Source organism: Myxozyma melibiosi (assembly GCF_037950935.1).
Source record: "Myxozyma melibiosi strain Phaff 52-87 chromosome Unknown BZA70scaffold_2, whole genome shotgun sequence".
NCBI lineage: Eukaryota > Fungi > Ascomycota > Lipomycetes > Lipomycetales > Lipomycetaceae > Myxozyma > Myxozyma melibiosi.
In genome coordinates this window covers 151,582-166,448 of record NW_027042916.1, presented here as the reverse complement: position 1 = coordinate 166,448, position 14,867 = coordinate 151,582, and the positions used below count along the sequence as shown (strand labels likewise).

General features: G+C 48.1%; 9 protein-coding genes and 1 non-coding gene across 10 annotated transcripts; 4 read left to right on the top strand and 6 right to left on the bottom strand.

Moving 5' to 3' along the window:
• Nucleotides 1–194: 194 nt before the first annotated feature.
• BZA70DRAFT_106807 (uncharacterized protein) lies at nucleotides 195–2,367 on the bottom strand. Its single transcript, XM_064909372.1, has 2 exons — nucleotides 2,087–2,367; nucleotides 195–2,006 (listed from the first exon to the last, which is right to left on the bottom strand). The coding sequence occupies exon 2, from the start codon at nucleotides 1,895–1,897 to the stop codon at nucleotides 377–379; it is 1,521 nt and encodes a 506-aa protein (XP_064769567.1). The 5' UTR covers nucleotides 1,898–2,006; nucleotides 2,087–2,367; the 3' UTR covers nucleotides 195–376.
• Nucleotides 2,368–3,338: 971 nt separating this feature from the next.
• Nucleotides 3,339–5,158, top strand: BZA70DRAFT_106623 (uncharacterized protein). Its single transcript, XM_064909371.1, has 10 exons — nucleotides 3,339–3,498; nucleotides 3,561–3,654; nucleotides 3,727–3,758; nucleotides 3,828–3,840; nucleotides 3,906–3,994; nucleotides 4,064–4,111; nucleotides 4,175–4,227; nucleotides 4,296–4,316; nucleotides 4,381–4,596; nucleotides 4,672–5,158. Exons 1-10 carry the CDS (start codon nucleotides 3,422–3,424, stop codon nucleotides 4,914–4,916), a joined length of 888 nt encoding a protein of 295 aa, XP_064769566.1. The 5' UTR covers nucleotides 3,339–3,421; the 3' UTR covers nucleotides 4,917–5,158.
• BZA70DRAFT_274487 (thioredoxin) lies at nucleotides 5,148–6,081 on the bottom strand. Its single transcript, XM_064911984.1, has 3 exons — nucleotides 5,895–6,081; nucleotides 5,556–5,796; nucleotides 5,148–5,269 (listed from the first exon to the last, which is right to left on the bottom strand). Exons 1-3 carry the CDS (start codon nucleotides 6,020–6,022, stop codon nucleotides 5,213–5,215), a joined length of 426 nt encoding a protein of 141 aa, XP_064769565.1. The 5' UTR covers nucleotides 6,023–6,081; the 3' UTR covers nucleotides 5,148–5,212.
• Nucleotides 6,082–6,322: 241 nt separating this feature from the next.
• BZA70DRAFT_106530 (uncharacterized protein) lies at nucleotides 6,323–8,347 on the bottom strand. The gene is made up of 2 exons (XM_064909370.1): nucleotides 7,347–8,347; nucleotides 6,323–7,288 (listed from the first exon to the last, which is right to left on the bottom strand). The coding sequence occupies exons 1-2, from the start codon at nucleotides 7,890–7,892 to the stop codon at nucleotides 6,623–6,625; spliced, it is 1,212 nt and encodes a 403-aa protein (XP_064769564.1). The 5' UTR covers nucleotides 7,893–8,347; the 3' UTR covers nucleotides 6,323–6,622.
• A 92-nt stretch (nucleotides 8,348–8,439) lies between these two features.
• Nucleotides 8,440–8,528, top strand: BZA70DRAFT_t30. The gene has a single exon. It is a non-coding gene; the product is annotated as a tRNA-Val (tRNA).
• On the bottom strand, nucleotides 8,455–11,089 carry BZA70DRAFT_309377 (kelch repeat protein TeaB). Its single transcript, XM_064914884.1, has 2 exons — nucleotides 10,676–11,089; nucleotides 8,455–10,591 (listed from the first exon to the last, which is right to left on the bottom strand). The coding sequence occupies exons 1-2, from the start codon at nucleotides 10,917–10,919 to the stop codon at nucleotides 8,910–8,912; spliced, it is 1,926 nt and encodes a 641-aa protein (XP_064769563.1). The 5' UTR covers nucleotides 10,920–11,089; the 3' UTR covers nucleotides 8,455–8,909.
• A 1-nt stretch (nucleotide 11,090) lies between these two features.
• Nucleotides 11,091–11,692, top strand: BZA70DRAFT_293944 (transcription initiation factor IID, 31kD subunit-domain-containing protein; the record flags this gene model as incomplete). Its single annotated transcript, XM_064914423.1, has 2 exons — nucleotides 11,091–11,581; nucleotides 11,639–11,692. The coding sequence occupies exons 1-2, from the start codon at nucleotides 11,147–11,149 to the stop codon at nucleotides 11,690–11,692; spliced, it is 489 nt and encodes a 162-aa protein (XP_064769562.1). The 5' UTR covers nucleotides 11,091–11,146.
• On the bottom strand, nucleotides 11,687–12,173 carry BZA70DRAFT_274477 (uncharacterized protein). The gene is made up of 2 exons (XM_064911983.1): nucleotides 12,045–12,173; nucleotides 11,687–11,962 (listed from the first exon to the last, which is right to left on the bottom strand). Exons 1-2 carry the CDS (start codon nucleotides 12,151–12,153, stop codon nucleotides 11,790–11,792), a joined length of 282 nt encoding a protein of 93 aa, XP_064769561.1. The 5' UTR covers nucleotides 12,154–12,173; the 3' UTR covers nucleotides 11,687–11,789.
• An 80-nt stretch (nucleotides 12,174–12,253) lies between these two features.
• BZA70DRAFT_274476 (small-subunit processome) lies at nucleotides 12,254–13,237 on the top strand. The gene has a single exon (XM_064911982.1). The coding sequence runs from the start codon at nucleotides 12,355–12,357 to the stop codon at nucleotides 13,156–13,158; it is 804 nt and encodes a 267-aa protein (XP_064769560.1). The 5' UTR covers nucleotides 12,254–12,354; the 3' UTR covers nucleotides 13,159–13,237.
• Nucleotides 13,238–14,758, bottom strand: BZA70DRAFT_274474 (CTLH/CRA C-terminal to lish motif domain-containing protein). Its single transcript, XM_064911981.1, has 3 exons — nucleotides 14,514–14,758; nucleotides 14,326–14,453; nucleotides 13,238–14,247 (listed from the first exon to the last, which is right to left on the bottom strand). The coding sequence occupies exons 1-3, from the start codon at nucleotides 14,632–14,634 to the stop codon at nucleotides 13,324–13,326; spliced, it is 1,173 nt and encodes a 390-aa protein (XP_064769559.1). The 5' UTR covers nucleotides 14,635–14,758; the 3' UTR covers nucleotides 13,238–13,323.
• Nucleotides 14,759–14,867: the final 109 nt, after the last annotated feature.

The window sequence follows — 14,867 nt, the reverse complement described above, 5'->3', positions numbered from 1 at the left end:
CTGGCTTGTCCATCTCCTGTCGTCATGAGCAGGTTCCAGAGATTCTTGCTATTGGAAGTAGAAATATCTAGTCGCTGGTGTTGTACTATCATATGCTAGTGCAAAATCTACTTGAGCAGAGAAGACCAGTCTTATCGGTGTTTATCAAGCATGAGAAGCTCATGCTGATTAAGTTGGCAGGGCATCAGAAGATCGGCAAGTCTGAATTCACAGCGATGCAATATATTTACTTTCGGACTACCTTTCCCTCTCTTAGTTTATCAGTTGAAGATTATTTCTTTGATATATCCTGAATTTAAAATGAAATGCCCAAACTCCCTCTTATGATTGTTTGTAAGACGGCAATATCCAAAATGCCCATCAAAGTGTCAGCCTTCTATGTGATTACCTCTGCCTCCATGCCATGGTGAGATCGGGGCTGCCGCACTATGCGCGCTCGTCGCGCAGCAACCCCGCTGTCGTAAATATATGACTCATCCTCGCTCTCGGTGTAGAAATCATCGAAACCACTTGAGGCCACGCTAATTCTGTGAGCGTGCGTAGAAGCATACTGATCACTGACGGGAAAAGCAATATCTCCAAAAACGATAGAGTCAAGCTTTGGCTTCTGAACGACAGATGTCGGACGCGAGCGCTGATAGCTACTTGAAGGCGGTCGCGATCGCTGAACACTACTCGAAGAAGGGCGTGACCGACGAACTCCACCAGCTATCGGTGTTTGATCGAAATCGATGTCGCCTTCTTCCTCGTCCATTCCCTCGGGAGTCATAGGCCTGCTTTGAGATGATGCATACTCATACGCAGAATCACGAGCTCTCATTCGTCGCTCAGACTCCGTATCATAAGCCAAGGACTCGTCATTCTCGTATAGATCCTCCGAAGGTATACTTCCGACGCTGGAGTACGCCATCGATTGTTTTCTCGAGTGCTTCGACGGGAAATTCGGGTCATCATGCTCGGCCGCACGGAGTTCCTGCTCTTCCTTTATTCTGCGAGCAGTCGCTTGTTTAAGATAATTTGTCCAAGCAGAAGTCAACATATAGCCATCGCTGGTATGCGCGTCAAATACCGAAGCTCCTCGAGATTGATGCTCGGTTGCCGGTGGTACATCTGGCCCAACAGAATACCGAGGGATCCTTGCCTTCTGCGATACAGGGTGGTCTGCTTCTCGAGCTCCGCCATTGCGCATATCGTAGTCTTCAGTCGTGTAGTTGTTATCCGGTTGGTGCTCAGTAGTGACCGGCTGTGTTGCTTTCAGACCATCGGTGTTGTCTGTGTCTGGTCCTGACAGGTTGAGCTGGCGACTTCCTCCTTGACGCGAAGATCCCTCTTGTGGATCGTCAGCAGACCCTTCGGAAGCCTCGGCAGCTGCTGACAGCTTGGCCTTTAACTCTGCGGCCTGAGTCTTCCTCTTTTCTCTGTCCATTGCAACACGAAGAGCGTGGGCATTCATCCCATTAGCCCGATCGTCGACGTGCTCACTCGGTTTCGACTTGATTTTGGCCTTGGCATCCTCGTACGGGTCGATCGGAACCATCATGCGCTCTGCAGGCTCATATCTGAATCGGAGCTTGGGATTCGGATGTACCATGTCCACGCTGCGCAGTTTCATGGCACGTAATGACTGAGTAAGACCTGCCCGTCCCCGAGTGGCAACGAAGTTTTGTTGAAGAGCAGCTCGTTGGTCGACAGCGGGCGCTGTAGACGAACGCATAGTGTTCGGTGGTATGCTGTGCGCATGACCAGCCGGCGGAACCTGAGACGACTGATCCGCACCAAAATATCTGTCGCTGACCGAGGTAGTTGTTTGACGATGATCCACTGTCCGCCGCTGGTCTTCGTCGGTGTGTGACGTTGCTGCCGAGTGTTTCCGCCGGTGCGTGAATCCTAGTCCCATCCTGAGAGGTGATTTGACTTGATGTGACGTGAACCGGAAGAGTGACCGCTTGCTGGGTAATAGTCAAAGAGCGTCTGGGAGGCGAGCTGTAGGATAGAAGGAGGAAGATCTATCTCGAAACAAGATAGAATGAAAAATGAGTTGAGATCTATGAAAGTCTGCGCGAGGGACGGGACAAAAAGGACGAGCCTTAAGTCTGGTTTGCGCGTGAAAACGGCTGAGAGCGCGGGTGCTCACAGTCGAGTGGGTACGCGCACGCTTAAAAACGGAAACGTCCGAGCCCGAATGAGAAATAGTGGATGAAAAGAGAAAAGAGAGAGAGAGAAGGCGCGGACAGGTAATAAAATTAGTAGTGCCTCAATATAGAAAGCAATCGAGGGAGAGCAAACAAGGTTGAGCAGTAAATAAACAAAGCGAACTCTAAAAGAGTGTGGCTGGCCGGTGGGCTGGCTGGCTGTTGCTCTGCGCACTGCTGCGGCCGTCCCGCTTAGGGCATGTAATTCATCCCTCGCTCACCCCCTCCGCGCGGGAAGTAGCGAAAAGCCAAATGCTCTCTGGAGAAGGCTTCCGTGGGCACGTAGAATGAAACAGCGCACTCGACAAGCAGGAAGACAAGACGTGCTGAAACAGACCAAAGCATTCCATGTAAGAAGGCACATGCAGCCATGCAAGAGGGCTTTGCTTACCTAGACGTTTGTCTGACGTTTGAGACCCCCAGTGTGGACAGCAGCGTCCGCAGACACCCTGCCCAGGAGTTCTGCCCGCAGGAAGCGGCAGACGCGCTTCACTGTGCCAGCTCTGGTCCGGGTCCCGGTTCCGGAATACTGAGTGCAGGACTAAGTAAAGACATCAGACCATTCCGAATATCTGGACCGTCTACTCGGTAAGAGACGTGGTCGCTAGCCGAAAAGAAGAAAGCCAAGCGGATGGGTTCGGCCATCAAGCACAGAGACAGCAGACCCGAGACAGTGATCCTTAAGCGGCCACCCTTGCTCTGTTTGCCGTTTCGGGTATCTTGTAGACTCTTGAAACAAGGGCCTGTCCTGAGAGGTGAACCCCGGACGTTGCAGGTCCGCCAGGTCCGACAGATCCACCAGGCCTCAGCAGGCGCACCGAGCCGAGTAAGTAATGCCCGCAGCAAGGAGTAAAGGGTTACGGAAGCGTAGAGGCCACACTCTGCATTTGTCTTTATATGCCTTTATATTAGACTGAGCTGATCGTCTAGAGACAGATCAGGCCACTCGAAGACGTCTCCACAGTCCTTCGACGTACGATATTGATGAGAATTACTCTGGATCAGCGACATTTGCATGTGTTTGATCCAGTGTTCGCGTCGAGAAGCTGGAAGGCGTGGTAGTAGAGAGAGCACGAGACCCTTAACTTACTACTTGCACCTCCGCATGCAGCTGCTACACGCTGCTTGATGCAGCCTTTTACTTGCACCAGTAGACAGCCTTTCTCGTCTGCGACAAAACTACTATAGTCAATACTAATCCGACAGAGCACGATCTGACTTGTATTCCTATGGATCCGTGTTTGCGCTGCAACAACTATCAGTGCAGGGCTCGCGTGACGCAGCAAGCGGTAGTGACCACTTGCAGGTAAGTCTAAAGTCTTCATAGGTATCAGCCACCTCAAAGACGGAGCCTAACGCATCTGCAAGTCATATATTTTGCTCGGCGTGTGCTGAGGTCTCTTTTCGAGTCAATGAACCGAAGATATGCCCTGCCTGTGAAACTCCACTGAACGGGCCTGAGGTATCTGTTGACCAGTCATCTTTGGCTGCTGCTGTTGCTGTACAGTTCAGATATTGATAATTGTAAACCTAGGACGTTGTCGCAACTATCCTGAACCCGTCGGAGTATGACGAAAACCCGTTTATGCTGATTACTGCTCTGTGATGAATTACAACTCACGTTTATGACTATAGCGATTATAAAACAGTAGGGATCATGTGCACTGCTAGACGACGATATATACCAAGACTCCTCGACTAATTCTCTTTCAGAGCGTCCTCGCTGGATTGAGCCCTTCTGTTATAAGCGATATCAGCTCACGGGCGCTTTCTTTCTGGACTTACCAATGCTCTCACGAGATGTTCGCCTCGATCAACCCTCTAGCAGACACTTGTTTCACTGCTAACAATCAATCATATTAAACATGCAGGATGTATCAAGATTACTACATGCGGGCACTCACCGAGAAAAACGACAAGTGAGCAGTAAATGATCTTCAGTTCTAGTCAAGATCAGGATATTCACTCTATTCTATTGACAGACTAAATCAGCATATCGACAAGCTTGTTCATGACGCCAATTCTGAAATATCTGGTTGCTATCTGTGCTCTGTGATGCTGTCTCTAGTCAAAGTCATACAATAGGCTAATCAACTTTTGCAGGTCTTTTGAACCGCATAACGAGTATCAAAGAGTTTCTTTTTAATCATCACTGTTGCTTATAATGATCTGACAATTGGTTATTAAGATGTAGAGAAGGACAAGTCTGAGCTGGAGAAGAAAAATGCCGAATTAGCCGACACGTTGCATGACAAAACTCTGCAGTTTGGCAAGCTTCAAGGCCTCTATGAGCGCCTGAAGCGCAAACTTCCGATCGGAGGTAAGATCTCGAGCTCTTCAGTCACTAACGAGAAAGTCGCGCTTAGAGAGCCTGCTTATATACGTCCCTCGATGAACTCATACCGTATTTTCCCAGCCATTGTCTTCTGAAGTTTTCAGTGGCGCAAGCATGTGTCTAATGTGGTTGTCATATCTATAGCAATGCCAGAGACCACTCCACGCCGGAGATTCCTTGCTCGTGGCCCTTCTCCTCGCAAAAGTGCAGACAGGCTGTGCGAACCACAAAGGACGCCCGTGCGTCAGCCACTCGCGTCAGTTCAAAACCTGCTGCTTACCCCGAGCACCCTTCGAAGCGGACGAATGTCTGATGGAAGCGGAGCAAGCTCTGACAGCCTGCCGCATAGATACTATGCGTCTAGTGTGAGATCAGGGTCTGGCTTTTGATGTTCTTACTTTCAGCAGAACGCGTCTGACAAGATCGAGATTTACTGTTTGCTATTTATTCACTTGTTACTATCTATTTCTTGCTTTATTACCGTTACTTTCTAATGGTTTGCTGTACAATTTCTCGCATGTAACACGGAACGGGTGGTAGATAATCTAATGAGATCACTTTTATCTGATCAACTAGCACACGTGATGCAGAAATTGCCATCTACACTATTTTAAAAAGATATTTCCGCTAATATAGTGATTTTTCAGCATTATTTCTAATTATTTAAAGTATACATAAGACTAGTTTAAGCAAGGGAAGCGGCGATAGCGCTCTTCAAAGCGGGGGGGTTGGCACCAACGACCTAGATGATGATTGATATTAGTTCACGATTCAGTCAATACAGCGATACAGGTTGAATTGCAGTTGGTTGTGGATAGTGAAATCAGTAATAAGCTGATATGGAAGGGGATCAGAACAAAAAAGCAGTCGCGCTTGATATGCTGACACCCTAACCCGCTCACCAATCAACCACGTGGTTTGTGACGCTCTTAGAAAACAGGTGCCCTCACGATAAACCCGAAGAACAAAAACCCGAAAAACCAGCTGCAATTCATCCTGTAGAATCAAACAAACAATGTAGAACTAACCTCCTTGATCTTCTGTCCGTTCTTGAAGAGCATGAAAGTAGGCATGGCGCGGACGCCAACCTCGGCAGCAACGTCGGCGACCTCGTCGACATCGATCTTGTAGAAAGCAATGCCCTCGGTGAACTCCTCAGAGAAGGCGTGGACCTTGGGAGCAATGACCTTGCAGGGTCCGCACCAGGTGGCGTAGAAATCGATGACCGAGATCTTGTCCTCGCCAATGGCAGAGCGGAACTCGTCGAGACTGCGAAAGTAGGGAGGTTAGCGATAGAAGCTCAGAGACGAAATCCACAGGCACCGCGAGAGCTCGCGAAGAAGCAGCGGGGGCGATGAACGACATACGACTTGATATCCTTAATCATGTTTAAGCGTGAAGAAGCGTGAAAGTTGCGGAAGATAGTTGAAGAGGAGGAAGAGAGCTGGGGTCGTAAAACAGAGGAGTAGAGACGGATACAGTGTCGGCCAGCCATTTAAGTATTTATCGTCGCGGCGCTGCAAAGGCGAGATTCGCGCTTTTCTATCGCTGGAGCCGCTGCTGTGCGATTATTAAGCCCCAAATGCACCGCAATTGCGCAGTTAAAGCTCTTAGCTGCCCGCTCCGCTGCAGAGTTATGCCGCGGCCTGGCTAAAATGGATTTGTCAGGTGGCGCAGTGCACCGCCAGAGCAGTGACGTAACTGTGGCGATGGTTAATAATCAGATTGAACGTCTCTGCTTAGCAATGGTCTCGGAAGCCGTTCTGTTGTTTTTGTTTACAGAAGCGAACTACCGAGAGCATTCTGGAATTATTATGAATGTGTTATTCTGGACGCATTCTGAAAGCACATAATCGTCATCAATAAAACAGTACGTGCAATAACAACTCGTCCGTGACCCAAATAAATCGCAATGCAAGACATGATGCAAGTCGTATCAAATGTTGAAATCAAACGCATCCTCATGAGTTCATGATCCAATGCCCCTGCCTTCCGGGCAACGAATCTATGCAGATAGAAAAAAAGACCATACCAAACGAATTCCCTCGCTGAAGCAAAAACAAAGAAATGCCCGAGACACAAAAGACACCGCATACTAAATGAAAACGACTTTTGAGGCGGCAGCCGACGACTGGGGATCAGTATCAAACCCTTTCGAAGTAGACCCGTCAGTAACTCCACCCGTCTCACCAACCTGCCGTTGATCTCTCTGCCGTCTCTCTTTCGATTCGCGCTTCTGCCGCTCCTTTCTCTCACGTGCAGTTTCTTTTCTCTTTGGCTTGGGGTTACCTCCCGTCTGTGACACGCGGTTCAGAGCTGCTTGCTTGCGCGTTGCATATCGGCTAGAGCTTCGGCTGCTTGGGATATCGGGCGGAGTCAGTGGTAGAGATTCTGAGCCCGAATCAGTCGACTGAGGTGACGACGAAGCCTGTAAATCCCCCGCAGGAACCTGTCCGTTCTCAACACCTGGCGACCCTGATCCTGATGCATTGCCCAAGTCCGGGACTTGTCCATTCTTCTCAGCCTCTGCGATCTTGTCGACGCTCCCATCTGTAGCCTCGTCCTCCTTCAGCTTCAACTCAAACAAAAAATCCACTGCCTGATTCACGTCGCCCTTGAATTTCTCAATAGCGTCGCGTACTCGCATCATGTTCTTGGGACCATCGAGATCTGGTATTGAGGATAAAACAACTTTCTCCATCCACGGCTGGCAGTATGTGTGAGACTCTAGTAGCTTGTCTGAATCGGCACGCGATATGATCTAGATAATGACCGTTAATATATCGATAAAGGTCGCACTCGACAAGTTCAGTACACACCTTCTCCTTGACTTCTGGTAATCCGCTATGTGGCCCGTCAATGTTTCTGATTGAAGAATAATGCTCCCATTGGTGATACGCTATGTGTAGCAACCGCTTTGCGTTAACGTCGCCGCTCGGCACAACGTAAGCAAAGTCAGTCAAATGGATCTTCACATCGACCTGAAATCGCCGAGCAAACGCGACAATCTCGAGATTATCACCGTAAACGCCATTCTTGCTCATGTTCTCTAGATAACTCTCCCACATCTTGTCGGCTCCCTGAGCTGAATCCCGGGCTGCTGAGTTTGCCGACGCAGCTGACGCTGCTCGTCGCTGACTCTTACGGCCAACGGCAACACCTAGCGCTGCTGGTAGAAACCCGATGTACTGATCCTTGTTGGCTCGTAAAAATTCGACCACATCTCGGCGAACTGTAAAGTGTAGATCCGGATCGCCGTAAAGCTGATCAGCCAGTGCGCGAAATAGACAGTTCCCGTCGCCAGTGATTTGTGAAGCATAGAGTCCCTGTGCCCGCAATAGCGGGAACTCAGCATCGCCAGACATACCTGGCTAACTTGCCTGTCTAGCCTCTTTCTAGCCGATCCAATAAATGCTGTAGTTCGCTGACGCGAGAAGCCGAAATTCGCAGTTGATGAGGAGTCAGCCTGCGTGTACTTTAGCGCTCTTTTTTATTTACCGTTCTACTCGTTCAGCAACGTTGGGACTTTCAATATTGAAGCGAATTTTGTCACCAGGACCGATCGATATTACAAAAGCAGTAGATCTCTCTATGATCTCTATGGAAAGAAGCCATATATTAAATTGATCACTCTGGTCTAATTTCCTTTTGAAAATACCAATATCTAGCATAATGACTCGATTACAGAGCTTTCCGTACGACTGTGCCTCATCGCGTGCCCCGCCACTAAAGTCTCTCACTGACTAGATCAACCTCATCGGCGATTTTTCTACATCACTAGCCATCAAAACGTCCTTTAAACTATACAATTTGATATACCACTTTAAAAACTGAATAGATTAGATCAGTCACATTTTGATTATAGGTGTCAGGGGTTCATAAAGAACCGCATTTTTTTAAAATTTTAAAAATGGTCCAGTGGTGTAACGGTTTATCACGTCTCGTTCACATTAGTGAGCAGAAATCCGAGGAGGTTCCGCGTTCGATTCGCGGTTGGATCATTATTTTTTGCAATTTTTTTGCCAGCTTCTATTTGTTTTTTTGTCTTTTTTATATACATAGCACTGCACAAATCGGCCTATTTCAGCTGATGAGTTGTTTGAGAGAAATGAATGATATAGCGTCTGTCGGAACGGTCACTTGAGAAGCAAAGCCGGAAAACCTACGACTATTTTACTACGATAGTTTACAACAGGGATTATGAGACAATAAAATATCAGTTCTATAAGTATTATTTGAGGAAAACGAGATAATCTTACAAATGGCTGCTCTAAATTCCATGATAGTGCCAGACACTTATTTTGCGTAAATTCGCACCAAATATTCGACTTTCGGTGCACTCTGTCCCACAATTGAGCATGTAGTTGACCCGCTGGAGCCCACTACGCCATGACGGTGTCTTCCTCTTCATCATCCTCGTCAAATGCACCATCATAAATGTTCGGCTGACTACTCGAGCGAGAGATCGACTCCCGCCCCTTGAAAACGAATCCATTTCGTTCGTTTGCGGCCCCTTTCCAGCGAGGAGTCACAACCTGACTTTCTAGATCGATCTCCTCACAAAGCTCAATCATGAACTGCTTTGACAGCTCCTTGAAAGAAGGGGATCGCACCACTCGTCCCCAGTGTCGCATACAAAATCTAGCCGCAGATGTTCTCAACACATCTTCGCGAGCTGTTCGTGCACATTCCCAAATGAATGCTGCGCTATCGATCGTGAAGTTATCCTGTATCCGGCCAAAACAAAGATCTCGAAGCCTTGGCAACGAATATAGATTGCTCAAGACAAGAACTCCGGCAACTGTATTGATGCTTGTCTCAGGTGGTAAGGTATCGGTGTAGAGATAGTATATAAGTGCATAAACATTGGAGAACCGTTCCGGTATATGCATGCGTTTGAGATGATACTCGCTCATCCGGGAATTCAGAAGTCGCTTAAAATGAGGCCAACGCGAAGCAAGAATCACTGAATGCACAAGTATTGAATCGGATAACGTATTGTCGCCATTGGAGGTAATAGCTTTATCTTGAATGGCCGTTATCTTGAAGTCTGCAGACTGCTGATCGGCCAAAAGGGCAGCCATATCCGCATTCAGCGAATTTGGAGGAAGAGCTAAATTTCCTTTCGAATCATTGATCACCAAAACATTTTCGAAAGACCGAATCGAAGGTTTGGATGAAACACCAAAGTATTTCAAATCAATGGGGAGAATATGTTGTATCATATTAGAGTTGTCGGTGCCATTTTTGCATCCAAGTAGGTAGGCTGTTGTCCCTGAGAAAGCAACATATGACCAGTTCGCACCCGCAAGCAGGTCAATCGAGGAGTCGGCAAGCGTACGCCAGCGCATTTCTGCCATATCAAAACAGGAGATCGAAGTACCTGTGTTTGTGATCGCGGCCGGACCTGCTGTAGTAAAATCTACCACGACAGAGCCAAGGAACGCATAAAAATGTGTACCAACGCGCTTCTCGGGATTAGGTGTACTCCGACGGATATGCGGACCAGCCATAGCGGGTGAGGAGTCAGCAGAGACCTCGGTGGCCGGGAATACCAGCGAGGCAATAGCGGCAGAGTTCAGGTCAAACCATACGATGTCAGAAGGCCGATCCATATCCTGCGTCAAGCCACCAAAGATCCACAGTTTACCGCAAAACACTGTTGCAGTATGGTCGTAACGAGGAACGAAAGAGCGCGAGTCACTCCATGTCATTGTAGTGAGATCAAGGCAGAAGATATCTCCGAGCACTGAGCCATGCCGTGAGCCACCGGAGAAGTATAGACGAGTACGACACTCTGAAAGGCAAGCTGCGTGACGGCTACGCTGGTACGGAGGATTTCCATAGGTGACCGGTTGTGTCCATGAACTGCTGCGTAGATCGTAGACATATAGATCGTTGAGAAGACGTCCGCTCTCGTCTTCCCCGCCAAAAACAATAAGTTTCCCGTCTTTCCAGTAAGTAGCTGTATGGCCATGACGGCGGGACGGAACCTCACCTGCCGGTTCGGTAACATGTGATGACTCCAAGGTCTCCACATCTATAATAATCACCTCGTTGAATACTGCGAAACAGAAGATCAAAGGTCAGCCTTCTTTCTACCCCAGAAATTTTATGGAGATCAAAGTGCCCGAGTAGGACGACGTACGCTCTTGTGTATCCATGACATCGAAGCCTCCAAAAACAAAAATCTTCCCGTCGTCAGGACACAGCTCAACGGAAGCATTGGCCAAGGAGAGAGGAAATAAAGGTGAAGGGCGAACATCGAGAATCTGGGGAGGCTTGGGAGCTGCCGAAGAGCGCTGCTCAGCCGGAGTCAGGATAGGCTCGGCGTCTGGCGGGGGCCCCGAGATTGCTGCAAACTGAAACACGGGAGACACCGGCTCTGCCATTGTCCAAAAATACCTCCAAAAAAGAAATCCAAAAAAGAAATCAAATAGAACGAAGAATCACAGAAATAAAATCCAACCCCAGATGAAATGTCGACAGATCTGATGATCGAGTAAGCGTTGGGACAGCACAAGCGTAAACATATTTCACACTTATGCCGACACCCAAGCCATCTCATCGCCAGAATTCATCAGGCACATCAGCGGCAGCAGATTGAATTCCAGCAAACATGGAGGACTCTGAAGAGCGAGGGCCCGCTACTCCGAGGGATGCACGAGTGCTCCATCTTATGCTGGCATCTCAAGGGATTGCTCGATATCAGGAGCGTGTGCCTCTCCAGCTCATGGATTTCGCGTTCCGATACTCTGCTTCGGTTCTCGAAGATGCAATGCTCTACGCCGATCATGGACGCCAACAGCAACCCGCAGCTGCGGCGAGCTCATCTGCACTGTCTGTGGAAGATTTAAGACTTGCAGTTGCCGCTCGTTTGAACTATCAGTTTCATCCGGCGCCGCCAAAAGAGCTCCTTCTTGAGCTCGCTCACGAGCGCAACAGACGCCCCTTGCCCCACATCAGCACATCCAGCGCAATTCGCCTTCCGCCAGAGAAGTACTGTTTAACAGCCAAGGACTGGGTCATTGATGAAGAGCTCGCGGACCTACCTGTATGTAGTCCTATAATTTACATTACGCCAGATGGCGCCGCTAACGTATATCTTCAGGACGACGACGACGAGGACGCGCCACCAGATTCAAAACGGGCGCGGTCTTCCTAAGCGTTGTGTATATTATTTGTCTATTTGCTGTATATGTACAATTAATTTCCATCTTTTCATTTCAACCTAGTCAGATGGCTGCCCGTAATCTTGTAGATCACGAAGAAGAAGCTTTCTTTAACGCCTTTTTTTCCTCGATAATCTCGTCCATGAACCGATCTTGAAACGCGGGCTGCATATAATAGACCATGCAATCTACCATATCTTTCTTCTGATCTTTGCATACCCATCCTATAGTGAGCGTGCGGCCTGTTTGGCAATGTAAAAATGCTAGAGATCCGCGTACACGTTAGTAGCTATGTCATCTTCTGGACTTCTCGGTGGACGGAAACAAAGGAAGCCTTATACGCACCATCCAACACACTACGGCAATTTTCTCGTGCCCACACATTCTGGCGCTTGTGGACCTCCACCTTATCCTGCGGTGAAATAACCCAGGCAGGAACTGGTTTCCCTGTCATTGATCGTGATCGAGTTGGTGGGATTAATGCTAAGTAGAAGAGCTGTTCCGACTTTACACTTTTAAAAGACTTTGGCTCCGGGGAGGCGTGCGGCGCTCACGATTTTTTTTCTCTTCCCAAAACTCCCATCTTTCTACTTTTCCCTTCTTCGTTTACACATCTCCAGCTATCACACACTCTCCGACTGGAAGGAAGACAGCCATGTCGTCTCTAAAGTTTTCAGTACAGCACAAAGAGCACCGGGAGCGTGCTCAACCAGCTAATCGCAAAAAATGGGGTCTCTTGGAAAAGCACAAGGACTACGTCCTTCGTGCAAAAGACTACCATTCAAAAGAGCAGCGTTTGAAGATACTTCGCGAAAAGGCACAAACCAGAAACCCAGATGAGTTCTATTTTGGAATGTACTCTTCCAAGACGTCTTCCGCCTCTGCGTCTCGTGGCATGCGGGAAAAAGAGCGCGAATCCTCGATCGCGCTGACGACTGAGCAAATGAAGCTGCTGCGAACTCAAGACGCTGGCTATCTCAATACTTTGCTCATGCAGGAACAGAGTGCTATCGACAAGCTTACCGCTAAACTGGCATTTACTCGGGGCGCGTGGAAGGGCAAACAGTCAGAGACGCAGAAGGAAGAGGAAGCAGGATCAGACTACGACTACAGTGATGAGGACGAAGACGAAGATCCTAGCCTAAAAGCTCAGAAGACTCGGATGGATAAAAGAAAAAGCGGTTCCTCATCTTCCAAACAATACACAGTATTTACCGAATCCCTCGATGATCCAGAAGCAAATCGAAATTTCTCGCCAATATACAAAAAGGAACTCACAAAAGAGCAACAAGAACTACTCTCCAAGCTTGAGCAACACAAGGAACGAAAGGCGCAGATATCAGAGGTTTTGAAAGAAGCTCAACTACAGAAAGAATTACTGGGGAAAGGACCCCGAAGGAAGGTAGTGAAGCCGGATGGGAAAGCTGTTTGGAAATGGACTACTCAGCGCAAGCGATAGCGGCTGGGATTTAACGAACGGGTTTCCGGTTGGTATGCAATATCACATTAAATGAAAGAAAGATATAACAAACAAGTAAAGCCATTCCTACATCAATATTAACTCCCAGCGCCCAAATCCCCTGCGAACTTGGTTCAGCAGAATCAAAAAAGAAAGCAAAGAGAATCAAAAGTAAACTCGAATAGCCTGGTTCGGAATGCTCTCATTAGGACAATAAGGGCATTTAAATCGCTGATTCGGATTCCCTTTGCTCATCCGTCCCAAACTCTCCTTAGCAACGATATGCCCACAAGGCATCATCATTGGTGGATTCTCGTCAGTCGTCTGCTCCTTCGATACCGGACATACAAAAATAGCATGGAACTGAAACATGCTCTCTGGTAATGGAATCTCAACCGGAAGCTCGTTTTCACTACTCCATTCCGTATGTTTCTCCCGCATGATCGTCCCAACCTTCAACAGCGTTGGCAGCGCAATAGCACCGGCAGCAGCAGCCAAGTAAAGCGGCGAATCAGAGCTCAGTCCTAATAGAGAGCAAAACTCCTTTGTAAACGACTTTGCAACATCATCCCAAGCAGATGGCGATAGGAAAATATTCACATAGGGCGATTTTTCTAAATTGGAATTGAACAAAAACGCGCACATCAGTTTAGAGAGACTGGCCATGTGCCGCTCTCCAAATGGCGCAAAATTCTCTCTTGCATACTGCAGTGCTCTTCGGGTACTGTTGACTGGTTCCCCTGTTTCCTCGTCGACAGTAGTGAGCAGGTAGTGAATGAATTGAAGACGGTGTAAGCTGAATTCCAGGTTGCTTCCCATTGCCGCCAGCTTCTCACGCTTACTGGCAGCCCAATCAATCGCTGGCTTGAGGTCATGCCCTCGAAGAGCCGCCAGGATCCAGTACATATTCTTGAACTCCTCTTCAATAACGTCGGGAATGCTTAGAGATGCATCCTTAATCAGCTTGTCTGCTGGTTCGAAATGGCCTTCGCGAATGAGATGCATTGCGATCGCCCGGTCGAGTAGAGTCCGACTTGACGGAGGGAAAGCGGATCGATTATAGGACGTCTCGATATCAATTTTGAATTTCTGGAGCACAAAATTTCTCGCGTCAGTATTTATTCACACGGTCAGCACTTGGCACAAAACAGTCAGACACAAACCCACCTTATCAAGCGCTTTTGAGTACTTGCTCAAAGAGCTATGGATGTCCTTCTGCGTGTTCCCGATCTTCTCCGCAAAGGCAGTGGTGCTTGACTTTACCAGAGCCAGCTGTTCTCGTCGCGACTGAGGGGCTATAGATACAGTTTTAATCATGAGACCAGTGGTGTAAGATCAAGCAGTGAAATCCTTACCTGAATTAATCGTGTTCCGCGCCTTCTGTAAAGCGCCCAGCAGCTGATCTATGTCAGAGACATACTTGCCAAAGTCTCCGCTCTTCTGTAGACGCCCGTATTCTTTTAAAACCGAGTCCATCTTGATGTCATCCGAAAACTGTCAAGACGTGTGTTTGAACACTCTGACTGCAAAATGAACCGTATCCCGCAATACTGTCTCTTGTAGAAATGCGGGCTCCGCTTTGATCAAAGGCGGAGAGATTAACGTGTAACAACCGTGGGTCTTGTATGCTCCCAGACCCAATGCTCCCACCTCCCAATTTAAACTTTTATTGTCATCAGAACTCCCAAAAATTTATTTTGACCCAAAAT